Here is a 17,540-nt window from a genome sequence, read left to right as displayed (position 1 = left end):
CCTCAATGAACATATTAAATAAATACGGTGATAGAGGACAACCTTGTCTAACTCCTGGCCTTTTCTTCTACCCTCTTTAATTTCCTTAATCCATCCTACTTGTTGCTGCAGATTTCAGAGTTTCTCTATAATTTTTCTTGGTAATTTGGTTTCTGGTGTCCTCATAATGTGGCCATAAAAAAGAGATCCTCTTCTTCCATACAGTATCTGTGATGGGCTCTATTCTCTGACCACCACTTCACTTGGCACTATCCACCATTGTCCATCTTTTTGATATTTTTCATTTATGCATGTTCTAGCTATTCTTCTCTCTACTTTTAGGGTTTTGTCAATTCCGTTTGCCTGAGTGACTTTAAGAAGAGTTTTGCTTCCGTATGTCAGCTCTGTTTGAACCACTGTCTTGTAAGGTTTTAATTTTGTTTTGATAGATGGATAATTTTCTAGTATGTTAACCATGTTCATTTTTGAGCTTTTATATTTTATTAGTTCTTTCGTGCCAAGCAGGCTTCTCGTCCAAGTCGTATGTTATCTCCTAAGTATTTAAACTGTTCCACTGTTTTTCCTTTCCTGTTATTTACTGTTATGTGGTTTATTACTAGTGGATCTGCTATTATTATCATCTCAGTATTTTCGAATGATATCTGGAGTACTATTTTTTGTGCTCATATTTTGTATACTTGTTACTGTATTTGATTTCTGGCTTCTAGAATGTTATTAGATAGTAACACTACATTGTCCACGAATTCCAAGCAATTTTAAGTTTATTTCATCTTCCTTGGTTCCAATTTTTATGTTTTAGATATTTACTTCTACCATTCCCTCATCATATATATTCTAGAACACAGATTAAAAGAAAAAGTGATAAACCATCTCCCTGTCTTAACCCTGTTTTAATCCTAAATGACTCAGTTATTTCCCCTCTGGATTTTTCTTTGGATTTGTTGTTAGGGTTAATTTTATCATTTTTATTAATTTGGGATGAAGTCCAAAATTACTTGTTATCTTCATCATTGAAGATCTGTGGATACAATCATATGCTTTTTAGAAGTCTACAAAGGTTACAACTGGTTGTTTTGCCTTTTTTGAAGACATCCATTACTAATTTCAAGGTGATTATCTGCTTTGGGTAGCTTCTCCAGGGCATAAATCCTCCTTGGTAATCCGCTAGATCCAGTTCAAGCAGATGCTTAGAAGGATTGTGTAGAATTCTTAACATGACTTTATGTGTGCAATCCAAAAGGAAAATTCTTCTACAGTTGTATGGATTTGACTTTTCTCCTGTTTTAATTTTTTTTTTTTTTTTTTTTTTTTGTGTAATGGATGTATTATAGCTGCAGCCCAAAGTGCTTGTTCCAGATTTTCACTATGCATTGGTGTAATTATATTTTCAATGGTTCTGCTGCATATTTCCAAAGTTCTGCAAATGTTTAACCTTCTCCACTTGATTTGCAGTTGTTGAGCTCTTTCAAAGCTTTGTAGACTTCATGGATTGTGTTTGGGTTTATTTTTTCTGCTGGTGTTTTAATTGGGGTTTCTGTGGTTATTTGAAGATGTTTGAAGATCTTTGCAGTTTAGTTACAGTAGAGTCTCGCTCAACCGACCTTCGCTTATCCGACATTCCCTGTTATCCGACAATGGTATACTTAATTTTGAACTTTTGGTGGAGACTAAAGGACCTGCCAATATCTGGCCCCATTCTGCAAGAAAAGGCGATGTATTTCCAGAAGGAGTTTAATGAAGGGGACCCTAAATTTACTGCCAGTGCTGAGTGGTTTCATCGGTGGAAAAAACGGTACGGCATTAGGCAGCTTAGTAGCTGTGGAGAAAAACTGTCAGCTAAATCCGATGAGGTTGTGAAATTTAAAAAGGAATGTCAAGTAATAATACTTGCTGAGGGATTAACCGGTTATCAGATTTTTAATTGTGATGAGACTGGGCTGAATTTCAAGATGCTGCCATCAAAAACTCTCGCAGCCCAAGCTGAGACGTCTGCACTTGGCTACAAGCGTAGTAAGGAAAGATTTACTGTTCTTGCCTGTAGTAATGTTACTGGGTACTTAAAAGGAAAATTGCTTATGATTGGTAAAGCAAAGAAGCCTAGGGCACTTAAAAATATTTCTGCTAATGCCCTTCCAGTCCATTACACGAATCAGAAGGCTGCCTGGATGTCTGCTGACATCTTTAAAGACTGTTTTGTTACACAGTTTGTTCCAGGTGTAGAAAAATTTCTAGCTTCAAAAACTCTCCCTAGAAACCCTTTTCTTCAACTAGACAACGCTCCATCACACCCAAATGAACAGCAACTTAGAAGTGATGACATCAAATTCATGTTCCTCCCTCATAACGTGACGTCATTATGCCAGCCAATGGACCAAGGTGTGCTGGAAACACTGAGGAGGAAATATCGGCGGAAACTCCTTTCATCCTTGATTGTTGGCAAGTTTCTTTTCATAAGATACTTGGAATGTTTTCGTTCAATACTGCATGTACTGTACAATTGAACTGATAATTTAATAAATAGAGTGCTGTAAAACATGTTATTGTTTTAGTAATACAGTATGGCCTTCCTGTTTGTTTTAGTTAATTTTCAAAGTAATTCTGTATTATCCGACATTTTCGCTGATCCGACATACTCCAGGTCCCGTTTAGGTCGGATAATTGAGGCTCTACTGTATTTGTTAAATGTTTCTCTTAAAATGACTGTATTTTTTCTATTGCTATGGGCCACCTTGTCTTTTAACATTAATGTTGGAGGATCATCCCTTTCTAGGTGTCTACTAAATATTTTGTAGTAATCCCTTGAATTTGTTTTCTTTCCTTTTGTTTTTATCATTAGAAGTATATCTTTTTGTTATTGGAGTTTAACCCTCATTATTTCTTGGATTATCTTTTGTTTCATGAGTTCCAAGCGTGATTCTTTCAGTTTTTGGCTCTGATACCTTAAGCAGGCTTCGTGTGAATCTTCCACTGTTTTTTCACATTTACCGTTCCACCATTGATGCTTTTTCCTTGTATTTATTGAGTCTACTTGTACAGCTATTCGTTTCAATTGGGGGATTACTTCCTCTAGATCGTCTGTTATTTTCATATTCCTAGTTTATTCTTTGTATTCCTTGTTATTTATCAGTTCATGAGGGCCGTAGGTTCTCTTCTTTCTGGGGTGGGATTGTTTCTTTTTCAATGAGGTGAATTTAATTTTTATTTTTATCATAATGCTTTATTAATATTCTTTCTCCTCTTGAATCCAATACATCTTACCATTCAGTCAGATCTGAGAAACTGCAAAACTAATTGTGGAGAAAGGGGGAAAATAATTAAGTATTTGGATGGGAAGGGAATCTCTTATGAGCAGATCAACTTCAAGTTGGAACTTCTTTAATGCCATCCAACAGTGTGTTAGAAATTTGTGCAGCGCATGTTGCATAGATGGTATCACATTGTAGTAAACGGGAAGGCAAGTTGGAAGACCTGAAATTCTCCTTGATGTTGGGGCTGACTCACCAGCCATTGGACACACAATGGAGGAGTGCCCACAGCATTCTTTTCCTGGATCTGAACAAAACATTCATGAAGCCATGCCTCAGGCAATTTCCTGAAACCTTTCAATCAGCCTAAGTACTTATTTGTGTAACTCTTTTCACAAATGAACCACATCAACTCTATCAAAATACAGCTCCCATTTGAATGACGAACATACTGAAATAAAAACAGATTTTGGTGAAATAATTACAAATGTAAAGGAAATGTAATTAAAGTAAACTCCTGTGATTTGTTATTTATTTACTGAAGTCTAAAGTACATATAAACCGTAATCGGTATTTGTGTAAGAATCAGCAAACGCCATTACACGAATTGACCATTTGTCGTTTTCATCTACTAATTCATTCTGAACTACATTGAGTTTGCAGTCTTTGCAGGCTTCCCATCAAGTAGGTTGAGGTTTGTCCATACATGGCAACAGGATAACGTATCATAAGGATTATTATACAACATGATACTGAGAAATCAAATGAATTACCGTATTTTCTCCTGCAAATAATGTACTTTTTTAAATGAAAAATACATGCAGAAACATTGGATGTAAAAATTATTCGAGGAATTCAGATATTAAAAAAATTATTTACAATTATTTATATTTAAGAGGTACATCAAACTGAATATACATGCAATAGGTTAAACTCCTTTGTGGGTAATCGTCATTTGGCGGAAAATTCCAGTGTGAGATTCTTTCTGAAAAGTCAAATAGGGTACATCAGGTAAACTGGACATGTGGGGTTGAATCCGACACTGGAAAACATTCTTCCCGTTACGACCTGAAGTAAAATAAACATGTACTAATAAAAGTACAATTCATGTAAGTACATAATGACATACCGGCAAAGAAAGAAAACTGTCCAACATGAGAAGGGCCGGAAATCGGAGGGACCTCTGCTATATTTCCTCAAACAGTTCACATCCAATCTTGTACAAGTGACATGTCCATCCACCCTTTGTCTTGGATACGAACGTGTACACCTTGTGGAGATTTTACTTTAGGCATTGTTTTTCGTTTTTAGATCAACATAAGGTACAAGCTTTCTGCCATCACCTGTTACAACAAGTATTGCAGAGTACATCGTACTTTTTTGCTTCTGGTAGCGCGTACAATAACACTCGACATTCCTTTCTTAATAATTGTTCGACTTTGTGGCATAGTACCAATATAAATGGTCCGTTATTGGACATTATAAATTTTCCTGCTAACTCATTCTTGGTTGCCAGCGTTTCGCCCTCGTGTGCTAGGGTGGGCTCATCAGTTGGTACCTAGCACACCTACCAATACGCTGGCTAGTGCATACCGTGGAGGCCACTGCGTAGGCTAACTGGAGCCACCGGCAGTGCCAATGCACTAAGAGACTTTGTCTCATCAGCAAAAATTGATGCCTGCTTGGCCATCAGATGATATAGATGTTGATTCCCATAGAGAATATGAAATATTTGTCCTGAATGAGTAAATTTATAATACCAATATAAATGGTCCGTTATTGGACATTATAAATTTTCCAGAACTTGGTTAAAATCATTCCGCATTTTGTGGCATAATGTTGTTCTTTGTCGAAGAGAAAGTCCATTTCTCTTCATGAAGCTAATTATTGCAATTATATGAATTAAATTAAGGAACTTTTTAGATGTCAAATCCGAGACACTGATTCCATGTGGAGCAGCTATTTATCGTCCTTTGAAATACAGCATTTTGAGAAACGGCATATCCAATGCAGCGTAACAAAATCGTACATTTAAGCAGATCCTCTCCTACTTTTGGAAACTTGCCATTTTTTGGTCGGCGAAATGCTTTGCGAGACTTGCTGGTAACTTGAAGTGCACTTCTCTGTTACAACGGTATGGTAACCATGGTAGCGCACATTGCATTAGGACACTGAATACTTGCCCTATTCCCGTATGTTTCGGCGTAACTGATCACTGCGAGTTTATATGATGCACTATTACTCGAATACTTGCTCACTGTGGACTAACAAATAATTTAGTGATTACAGAAAACGCATGTCCTGTACCCAAAACACTAATAAAATACGTTTATACCAGACAGGAATAGAGCATCACAAGTCACTTCTGCACTGATTCTCTCACTGAACTAGTGCAGTGGTATTTTCTATTGGCTGATAATAGCACCTTGCCCGGCATTTGGAATGCCTGGTTTCGCAATAGGTGGGCTGCTACCTGAGTAGTTGACATCTTTATTTCAAAACACATCCGGAGCTGTGTGATGGATGTTTGAAGAAGTGGATGCATCAAATACGTGAACATTTCTTTTTGTCCACTTTGGACCCTAAAATATTGGGATGCGTAAATTATGCAAGGGCGTTAATTATGTGAGAAAAGACGGTACTCATGGTATGTTGTTCTGGTATGGATATCACTGATAACACCAGCTGTCACAAGAAACACAGCATATGTTCAGTGTGTTCAAAAAATTCAAATTACTCACAGCATTTCTTTTTCTTCTCTGTCCCGCCAGGTCCGCTTTCTCCCTGGATAGGTTTAGCCTTTGGTATGGTCTTGATTGTATCTTGACCCATATCCTTGCCACCACCAGCTTCATGCCTATGGTTAATCTCCATTTCTTCCCTGACTTCAAGTTTCATGGATTCATGCTCAGACTCTGTCTGCATGTTGTCTAATTTACCCTTGGTAGTAGGAGGAGGAGAATCATCATCCTGAAAGAAACATGGGATTTAAGACACATTATATTCCTAACTAACAAAGGATGATGCCATGAAGTGACTGCATTACCCTCATGGTGGAATAATATAGGGGTGAGTTCATAAATCACAGCAAATGTTTTTTATCTTCCAAACATGCCATAGTACGGTAAATATAGTTTACAGATTACAAAACCTGTGTCACGTTCTACAGAATGGAGATGGTGTTCGTGTGTATTGGTGGTTAGATAACAACAAACGAAAAATTTAGTGCGCAACAAGCCATGCTCCAAGATGGATGTAAACAAAGGTCATGAGTGAAAACAAAATTGCAGCTTTCCACAGTAAATATTCATGTCAGTGTCATGCAGAGTTAAGGAACGTGTTTGGTGACAACTATCGAGGCCTTCAAACACAGACATGTAGCAGCTGTTAAATGTTCCAGAGGGGTCGGTGGCCATTAAAAAAGGTGTCAACAAAAGACGGGCATTGCTGCACTATGCATAAATTATACACACCTACGAGTTATTTCTCAGTTGACAATATTCCAAATTTTACAACAGGACTTACAGCTGGATTTATGCTCATTTTTTCATAATAAAACTATTTCTATTTACTTATCTTTCGATTGCCCCTTGCCATTAGCTCAGATACTTGGTGTTAGCATTTAGAAGCACATTCCAGTAATTGTCAATCGCATACAGTGGATTTACACTGTCACTAATTTCTCGGAAGATATGACACCGTTGCCATAACTTATGAAAAAACCCTCAAACCAGGTGTACATAAAAGAATATAGGAGGCGTTATACAGTAGAACCTTGATAATTCTAAAATTGGTTAATTCAAAATTCCGCCTCATTCCTGGAAACATGGGATACAGATTTGCATGTTATTTAAATTGTTTCGTTCGAAATACGGATTAATTCATAATTTGAAGAACAATGTCTGTCCCATCACAGAAATTCAGACTTTTAATTCAAAACTGCCATTACATTTTACAGAGTAATTTAAATTCAAAATTTCTCCATGTTGTGATAGAACGCATCTTCCGGAACTTGCAGGGGTAACTTTTCACTTCGGTGTGCCTACAGTGTGCTTCATATTTGCTAAATTTGTGTGAAATCTTAATTCTTTTGTATGCAAAATTTTAAGCAATGCCAACAGTTGGTGAAAAAGTGTGACTCATATAATAAATTCGTACACACCGAACAATATTGTCAATGCCGATGAAACTGCATTTTTTTAATGCCGAGCCCAAATGGACTTCTGGTTTTCAAGGAGAGAAGTGCCAATCGGGAAGTCGTACAACGGTGGGGGGTCACTGTACTGTGTTGCAATGCACACAGAAGGGAGATACTTCCTCCCCTCATCACAGAAAATTTTGATAAACCATGATGCACTTTCCGAGCAAGTACAAGCCATCTAAAAATGCAAACAGTGCAGTAATCCAAAAATAAAGCATTTGCACAGGAGAGCCAGGATAATTTTTCATCAACTTTGAATCGTGTAATTTTTTTCCCCCCTCTTTCGTTGCATGAGGTTATGTTTGCAAGTGTATTATATGAATAATGCAAAAGCACCTTGTTGGATACATTTCAATAATAATTTTTTCCATGACATTTGAAACGTTTAAACTGTGAATCATGGGGCAAGGGTTGGGATTCCTGAATTACGAGAGAAGTGCCGTGGTGGGAAATTGTACAAGGATAGCGGGAGACTTCCTCCCCTCATCACAGGAAAGTTTGATAAGCCATGATGTTTCAAGGGCATTGGGTACTTTTTGCGCAAGTACAAAGCATCTAAAATGCATACATTATAGTAATCCAATGAATAAAGTACTTGCACAGGTGAGTCAGCATAGATTTCTCCTCGTCTTTGAATCATGCTTTTTCTCTTTTGGTGCGTGAGGTTATGTTTGTCAGTGAGTTATCCAACTGCATTATTTGAATACTGCACATTCACCTTGTTGGATACATTTTGGAAATAGTTCTTTTTTTCATGGCGTTTGAAAGGTTTAAATTGTGAATCAAGTAACAGGTAATGTACAATATTTTGTGACGCGGGAAGGATTGATATTTCTGAATTACAAATTGGCAGTTAATTCGAAATCACATAATTCAAAGTCTGAATGTTGTGTCCCAACAAGTTTGAATTAACAAGGTTTTACTGTATATGTTTATTATGGTTATGAAACCGATTTCAGCCATCTGTTTTCTGGATCAGCTGAAATAGCAATGCAGAAAGCCTGCACAGTAAGCGGCATTTACTGAATCTGTCGCTTGACAGCGACATAACATAGTTCCGCTTGCAGATGGCAACTTCCAAGTGCAAAGGTTTCCATCTACTACAGTTTAAATAGCATAATGCAGTATTTATGGTTCGGTGTTAAGTTCCGGCAATAATACAGATGTGATCCTCCATTTTGCAACATTCAGAAATTGTTTAAAAAATTTCAAATGACGGGATGTCAGTATAAAGGGATGAATTTCGGGTGATACTATGCATCAGACAAGACCGTCAAGTGCGTCAGGGCAACTTTTGTGCGCAGACCTAACAAATCTGCAAATCAGGTTTGTCTAATTGAGCTTCAAAATTATATTGATAAAGGTTACAAGACTGCTGGGCTGTTTATTGATTTAAAAAAGGCTTTTGATACTGTTAGCCATGAACTTATGATATACAAACTGGAAAAGGCAGGTGTGAGAGGTCCCTCGCTGCTCTGGTTTAAGGTTTTCTTATCAAATCGACAACAATATGTTCAGATTGGTATGAATAAAAGTGAGCTACAAAAGATCTGCTTTGGTGTACCACAAGGTTCCATATTGGGTCCAATTTTGTTTCTTATATATATTAATGACATAGCCCTGTGTTCTTTTAAGGGTAAAATATCACTTTTGGCAGATGATACTTCACTGTTCTATTCATCAAATTCTGAAGATGAAATAGTTGCAGATATCCAGCATGACTGTTATATCTTAGATGAATGGCTGAGAAAAAATCTTCTAACAGCCAATTACTCAAAAACTGTCTGTATGATGTTCGATAAATCACAAAATGACCTAAATGCAACTACAAATATATTATTTGGCACTACGAAGTTGAAATGGGTTAAAGAAGTTAAATATCTTGGACTAATAATTGATAGTGCCCTCTCCTGGACACCTCATATATTAAACGTAAAAAATAAAATCTCTGTCTTGGTTGCTATCATTGGCAAGATTAAGTACCTACTAACAATTGACACTCTTCGTCTAATTTATTTCACAATGATACAATCTCAACTTTCTTACTTGTGTTTCATTTGGGGCAAAGCAACCCAAAATAACTTAAATACTTAGGAGGTCTTACAAAACAGGGTTATTAGATTTATGTATGGATTTCATCAACTATATTCTCGAAATAAAATGTACTCTGAAACAAATATATTACCTCTTAAGAAATTAATCTCATTAAACGCATCACTTCTTATTCATAAAGTCTTGCATAACAAAATGTTCACCAACTCTGAATTTCCTAAAGTCACTGACATCCATTCATATAAGACAAGGCAAAAAAATAAATTACATGTTCATCAAAATTATACAACAAGGTTTGGCACTAAGGGAGTGCAACACTTACTAATATCTGAATATAACAGCATTCCTGACAACATAGCAATCATCTCTAAAACTGTGCCATTTCGTAATAAGCTTAAGAAGTACCTGTTAGGCACTATAAATGTGTAACAGTTATTTCTCTGATATTTTCGTTTCCAAATCTTAAAAGTCAAAAAGTTGTTCCTCATGTATTGTTACTCTGATGATAATCCACTTAATATAATCCTATCCATTAGATAAATTGTGATACTTAAAGTATATGTAAAACCACTATTATTACTCTTTCACTTTTAGACCTTATGCGTTAATCCGCCATTGTTGTGATTATCTATGTATTGTTCCTCTTGACAGAGCTCTTGCTCTCTGGAACCCTATTTATCAATAAATAAATAAATAAAATAACAGCACTGGAAGTGTTATGAAAGTGAATAAAAGTGCAACCGTACTACCTTCAGAAGTTACAGGCCCTAAAGCATGCAGAATACGAAGCAAATGCTATGTTCTGTATAAAAATGCAGCAGCTAACAGAAGGGGATGAATCTTCGGTGATGAACAAAAATTTAACCTACGGTGGTAAAATCAACACACAATGCTTGTATCCAGATGCTGCAGAACCATCACGTAAGAGTGGAACAGAAATGGGTTTCCCCAAAAGTTAAAATTATGCTTGCAGAATAATAATAATAATAATAATAATAATAATAATAATAATAATAATAATAATAATAATAATAATAATAATAATAATAATATCGGGCAGTATCCAGTATTCGGGAGATAGTAGGTTCGAACCCCACTATCGGCAGCTCCGAAGATGGTTTTCAGTAGTTTCCCATATTCACACCAGGCAAATGCTGAGGCTGTACCTTTATTAAGGCCTAAGACCTATCTGTGTCGGTGCGACGTAAAGCAATTAGCAAAAAAAAAACAAAAAACCCCGGGAGGTACACATCAACTCCGCACATTCAAAAGAAGCGCGTTTATGAACTCCTCTACCGACCAAAATGTGCAATTGCTACTACAAGAAGTTGGGACTTCAATCAGAAGATGTCGCTACTGAAGTATTTTGTTGTGAAGTTGCCTAAACTGACTGGATTTATTTGCTTTGTGTTTGTTTACTTCAAGAAGTTTGGACATTTCTCCAGAGATGTCACTACCAAAAACCATGGTCATGCACTATGCTGCAAGGTAAAACAGAAGTTTTTATTGAAAGAAATTTTGTGTTCATGGGTTTTCTCTAGTAAATCAACTTTCATTTGTTCTTATATATTTCAAAGTTTGCAACACTTCTTTCTCATTCTGCCAGTTTTGAATTTGGCCAATGGGAATTTTCTGTAATTAATTTTCAGCCTATCACAGGCTTCTTTTTGGTTCTTTGGGTGTAACTTTTGAATTTCCCAATAAAATTGTGATGGTGTGTCCGGATTAGTCCAGAATCCTCTCGAACTTTCCCTGCTGGTATATAAACTGCGGCTGCTCTGGCTACCTTGTCTCATTGATCGTCGTCTTTCTGAGTGTGTGTGTTAAGGCAGGAGGCGAGGCGCCTCATTCTTCGGCAGGCAGAACATCAGCCTGGTAATGACAACCAGACCCAGACTTAGTTTTTTGTAGCTGTCTCCGGAACTTATCCGAGGGGAAGGTCTGAATTTCTAACCATGTAACTAACATTTTCTAAAATGTAAATTTTCGTTCGGCTAATGTAAAAATTTCATAGAACCTTCAACTTGGTTTGAGGTGACTAAGATTTTGTAACTGTTTTTCTTTTTTTTCTGTAATGCCTTAAAGTAACTTTCATTCGAGTCACATCAGTAGCTTGGGATTAGCCCCTGTATCACTGGGTCGAGAGCCCCGTAGGGTTTTATTTTTCATTGAGGAGTGCAAGGATATGCCTCCATTCATTTTGTGTTTGGGCCATTAATTCAATCTGTTATTTCTTTTCCATGAAGGCCCTGTAAGTTGGGTACTAGAGACCCCTGTCTAAAACTTCCCATTGTAAATCGTGCCTTGAAAGGCCAAAGATTGTAAAATATTGATGTAATGTTGCCTTGAGTAGGCTGTACGAAACTGAGAGCATGTAAGCTCTTTTCTAAGTTTTTGTTATAGTGAGGGGTGCCTCTGGAAGGCTAAATATTGTAAATTTTTGGAGCAAGTGCTCTTAAATTGGGATATTTCCATCCTTGTCTGAACATTGAGATTTTGCAAGTTCGTAAACTGGATCCGGTATCTCTGAATTTGTAACCTAAGGGCTTGAAGCCCCAAATCTGCAAATCTATATATATAAAATAAGAGTTTTGTCTGTACATTGCTCAAAATTTGAAAAGAATGGTATTTCTGTATCGGTCATGTCCACAGTAACAAGGAAATACACTTTTTACTTTTCCGTAATTTCTGTCTGTCTGTCTGTCTGTCTGTCTGTCTGTCTGTCTGTCTGTATGTATGTATGTATGACATCACTGGAAAATGGCTAGCCAGGCTGAGTGGCTCAGACGGTTAAGGCGCTGGCCTTCTAATCCCAACTTGGCAGGTTCGATCCTGGCTCAGTCCGGTGGTATTTGAAGGTGCTCAAATACGACAGCCTTGTGTCAGTAGATTTACTGGCATGTAAAAGAACTCCTGCGGGACTAAATTCCGGCACCTCGGAGTCTCCGAAGACCGTAAAAGTAGTTGGTGGGACATAAAGCAAATAACATTATTATTATTATTATTATTATTATTAGAAAACGGCTAAAAAGAATTTAATGAAAATTGGTATACAAAAATGGGAAATAAACCGCTACAATCTAAGCCATAAATAATTTTATTCACGCTCATAGAAAAGGTAGTTTAAGGGAAGGCCTAAAATTTAATTTTCAAATATTTACGTTATTAGTAGTCCTATCTTGATAAAAATTGGTATGCAAAGTCAGGGAATAAGTCGCTACAATCTAGGCTATGAATAATTGTATTTACGCTGAGCGAAATGGTAGTTTAGGGGAAGACCTAAAATTTAATTCTTAAAAATTTACATCATTAGTGATCCTATTTAATTGAAAACTGGTATACAAAGTCGGAGAATGAGCCACTATAGCCACTATAATCTAGGCTATACATTATTTTATTCACTCTGAATGAAATGGTAGTTTAGGGGAAGGCCTAAAATTTAATTCTCAAATATTTATATTATTAGTGATCGTATCGATAAATACAACATAACTTAAGTTTATAGAATTAAATTTCCGACCATTTAAGTCTTATACATTTTTACCGTACCGGCTATGATAAGACAGATATTCATGAATTTGTATTTTTTTCGCTAAGTCCATAACGAATCCTAGCCACGAGAAAATGGGTTGACAGAATTTAATGAAAATCAGCATATAGAGTCGGGGAATAAGAAACTACAGTCTAAGCTATAAACAATGTTATTCACCCTGGACGAAATTGTAGTTTAGGGGAAGATGCCTAAATTTTAATTTTTAAATACCTATGTTTTTGGTCCTATCAGAAAGTGCTAGATAACAAATGTTACAGAGAATACAATTTCCGCTCATTTATGTTTTATACAGTTTTACTGTACCGACTATGATGAGTGGTATTTCAGAGTCGGAAGAAAACTAAACGTGAAGGACTACAATATCGAAGGCGCATAACATTGAACATTGTTTGTCGTGATGTTATTTGTCCCTTATGCTGCCTCTCAATTCCGATAGATGGGATTACTGCTGCGTACCGAGTACACAAGCCTGACTGAATATTGGCGGGAAATAGCCGGGAAGTTATAAAACTTCCTTCTTTAGCATGCCATTCCTCTGGTTCATACATTTTCTGATACAGCTGTTACGTAACACACTGTTTCCTCATAGTACGATATTCCAGTTATTCGATCCCTACTCTGACGCGCTGTTTTGAATGAGCAGTGTGCATACTTAAGGCAGAGGCTGACTTAGTAGTAGTAGTAGTAGTATGACCTGGTCTAGAATAACAATTTAGGCCTATTCCAAATTATAGCACCACAATTCACTTAATAACTCAAAATTCAACCGTGAAAAGAGCCGTTTCTTAAGAAAAGCTTCTTCCTCTTCACTTTTATTAAATTCTACATTCATTTTATTCCAAATTATTGTCTGGCTTGAAGGAAAAATTGGCCTGCAAGTCAGATACATTTTTCCGCCGCCAGTGTAGTGAATTGATATTTTCCGACTCATCGGGTACTCCTCGAAAACAGATTACTAAAAGGGCATAGATTTGCCCTGGGAGTCTCCACTATTTCACCCTCTCCCCGCCGAAAGAAGACGAAGAATGTTCACGAATCACGGCTGTCTGCGGCTTGGTCATTCCAGCTCTGGAACTGTGGACTGTTAGATCGGCAGTGTAGTCCTGTTCGTTAAAAGTGAGAAAATGTGTGGTTTTTCATTTGATCGAGTATTTCATATGAAAGCATTGCTTTTAGTCGCGCCATTCCTACTTACGTCATTGTAATGTATGTTCATTTCAGTTGGGAAAACCACTAAGACAGTCTTTCTGAGGATATAAAAAGGCAGGTGGAGAGCGAGTGTCTACAATTATAATAAAAACTCTCCAACCTGATTGTGACTGATGGTAGGCAAGCGGGTCTACAATTACAATGAAAATTCCCTAACTCAGTCTTCATATGAGAAAAGATGTTTGGTGACTTCCCCGTTGCGTTTCTAGGGTAACGTTAAGAGCTATGCAATTTAATACAATCTTGCTCACAATGTGTACACTAGAATTCTGTATGCAATGCAGAATTCCGTAGCGAAGCATGGGTACATCAGCTAGTATTCACTAATCTCGGATTTTCCAAGTCTTGTTTCAAGATTGCTATTTTGTACCTGAGATTTCATTGTTATTTCACCTAGTGAAAATTTGTTAAGTTTGAAATTCTGAAAGAAATATAACCTCCTAAAGTTTTAATTAAATTTTGATATCATAGTTAGACCAATTCAACACCCACACCTTCTTTCACCTCTTTCTGCAATCCAAAACACGGTAACAATAATAATAAAAACAAATAAAATTATCATTATTATTTTCAGCTATCCTAAGAAAAGAAAAAAGTGCAACATCAAGAAGACCACTCATACTGTGAAAACTGAACACTGCACTTTAGAAATATGTAAAGCATTCTTAGTTGTTCAAGGATTATGATATAAACTGGGACAAGTGAAAAATGCGATGACGTCACTGTGTTTCAGCAACGGATAGAAGAGGTATGCATGTGGAGATTTCCCTTCGCATGAAATGAAACTTAGTGGTGCCCCAAAGAGCAGTATTCTAGGGCCCTTTCTTTTCTGTATTTATATCAATGAAGTACCATCTGTGATAGGAAATACCACACACCGCCTCTATGCTGAAAAACTTCAAATTTATCGACACTGCAAGACTTCAGATTAGGTGAAACAATACAAGATATTAACAATGACCTCCGATGACTCAGTATATATGCACAATGTAATTCCTTTATACTAAACTCCACAAAATCTCAAGCAATCATAATTGGATCACGAAAATTATAGATGGGATCCCTATTCAGCCCAACCTCTTAAAGTTTAAGAGGTTATATTTCTTATTTAATTAATTTAATTAAATTTAATTAAAATGTAATTTGTATTAGTAATTATACAGTATTTTATATGGAAATGAAAAATCATGTACCCTTGAATAATTTTATTTATTTTATTTTAATTTATTAGTGCCTTTTTTTTTTTTACAGTGGTGAAGTTAGGGCTTGAGGCCCTCTCTTACACTTAACCACATACTAATCAAAACCTTAAATAAAATACTAAGATACTTAAAATAGTTAAAACTGCATAAATTAATAGAATTGAAGATGAATTTAAATAAATTAGTAACTAATATTAAAATTAATATTGATGTAATTGTGTCTTATTACACGTTTCAGGGCACGATACAATGATCCTGATTCTATTCTCTGAATTCTTGATGAATTGGAATAAGAAGAAACGAATGAAGGAGAAGATGTTTGGGACGATCCTAATGATATTGATTACAAACCCGAAGTTATCGAAACGGACGGTCACAGCAGTGACTCTGAAGTTGAAATGGACAGGGCTGATGATGTACGCGATGATGACCATGATGACAGCACCCTACGTTTCTTCATTGGGAAAGATGGTGAGACATTACGGGCAAATAATCCCATGGGAAGGAGTACAAAAACAAAGGCAAAGAACTTGATAAAAACTTTCCTGGTCCTAAAGGACAAGCTCGCCAGTGTAAAACTGAACTAGAATGCTTTCTGATCATAATAAATTCAAATATGGTCGATGAAATTGTTAGACACACATATACGTTTATTGACAGGGTAAAAGTGCAATATCCAGAAGGTCAAGAAAGAGATTTTGGAGAAACAACAAGATCGGAAATTTTAGCTCTTTTTGGTGCCTTGTTCTTGATAACCGTGAAAATAGTAAACCGCACAAACTTATCGGAATTGTTTACTACCAACGGAACCGGAATTATGGTACTGCGGGCTAACTTCAGTGAACGTCGCTTTCGATTACTATTAAGAAGCCTTCGATTTGATGTCGTAAAAGAAAGGGCAGCCATTTAGCCGCCACGCCCCCGCCTAGGAGATCCAGGTATGCGTGCCCGCTGGAAGGTTAGAAAGAGAAGAAGAGAGAGAATTCAAAATATTAAAATCAGAGAAGAGATAAATATAGAACTGTTAGTACAGAAGATACAAAAAGCAAGACCGAGATGGTTCAGACATGTAAAAAGAATGGAAAAGGAATGGGTAGCAAGAAGGGAATTGGAGAGAGAAGTTAAGGGAAAGAGACCAGTTGGAAGACCGAGAAAAAGATGGATGGATCAGATCTGGAAGGACATTAGAGAAGCTGGATTGGATGTGGCGGAAGTAATGGAGCAGGAAAGGTGGAAGGACAGAAAGGAGTGGAGGAGGCTTGTTAACCACACCCAGGTGACTGGGGGCCTGTTTCATAAAGCTACAAGTCTACAAGTAACGAGTAATTTTTCGTACACGTTGCTGAAAAAAAGTAATTCCTGTTTCATAAAAGCACTTGTAGGTGCATGTGTATTTATACAAGCTACAAGACTTGTCAACAAGTCAAAATTCATGTTGTGTTTCATAAAGATACTTGTAGAGAACAAGAACTTGTAGAAAATACCATTTTTCTTACAAGTTGGTTTAGACATGTAAGGCTGAATACAAGTCTGTGTAATTTGCTGTTAAATACTCAATAATCAATTAGTTTTCAAGCTTTGTGTTAATTTTTGTGTGGAAATGTATTTGTTATGTAGCAGCAATGATAGTGATGAAGATATAATAGCGGATGGACAAAGATGTAAAAGAACTTTCAGAAGTAGGGTTAACATGGCATTCACAAGCTTTTATGAATTCAATGAAAGATTTAGAATGAGTTCAGTAAAACTTGGAGTCACTTCTATAATATTTAGGTAATCAACTTCAGCATGCAACTAACAGAAACTGTGCTCTATCCCCAGAATAACTGTTACTTATAGCATTACACTGGTTAGGAAATGGAGGGCAATATCATGCATGCATGGTGTATCAAAATCTAGTGTGTGCATAGCAGTTCATCAGTTGTGAATGCAGTGAATAAGTTTCCCACAGTTGTTGACAGGCCAGAGGAAACCTGGCCACATAGTTCGAGAGTTCCATGCTATTGCTCATATGCCTCAAGGATGTGGATGTATTGATGTAACACTTATAAACTTTGATGCTCCTGTGGTAGTACATG

General features: G+C 36.6%; 1 protein-coding gene across 1 annotated transcript in view; it reads right to left on the bottom strand.

Moving 5' to 3' along the window:
* LOC136884399 (histone acetyltransferase p300-like) overlaps window positions 1–17,540 on the bottom strand; it is a 185,372-nt gene that overhangs the window by 99,889 nt on the left and 67,943 nt on the right. Inside the window, 1 exon segment of the mRNA XM_068229923.1 lies at window positions 5,987–6,215. Within this exon segment, the coding sequence (XP_068086024.1) occupies window positions 5,987–6,215 (229 nt within the window).

This window comes from Anabrus simplex, chromosome 12, assembly GCF_040414725.1.
Source record: "Anabrus simplex isolate iqAnaSimp1 chromosome 12, ASM4041472v1, whole genome shotgun sequence".
Lineage (NCBI taxonomy): Eukaryota > Metazoa > Arthropoda > Insecta > Orthoptera > Tettigoniidae > Anabrus > Anabrus simplex.
Note: the sequence above shows the minus strand (reverse complement) of the source record. Positions and strands in the feature narration are given on the sequence as shown.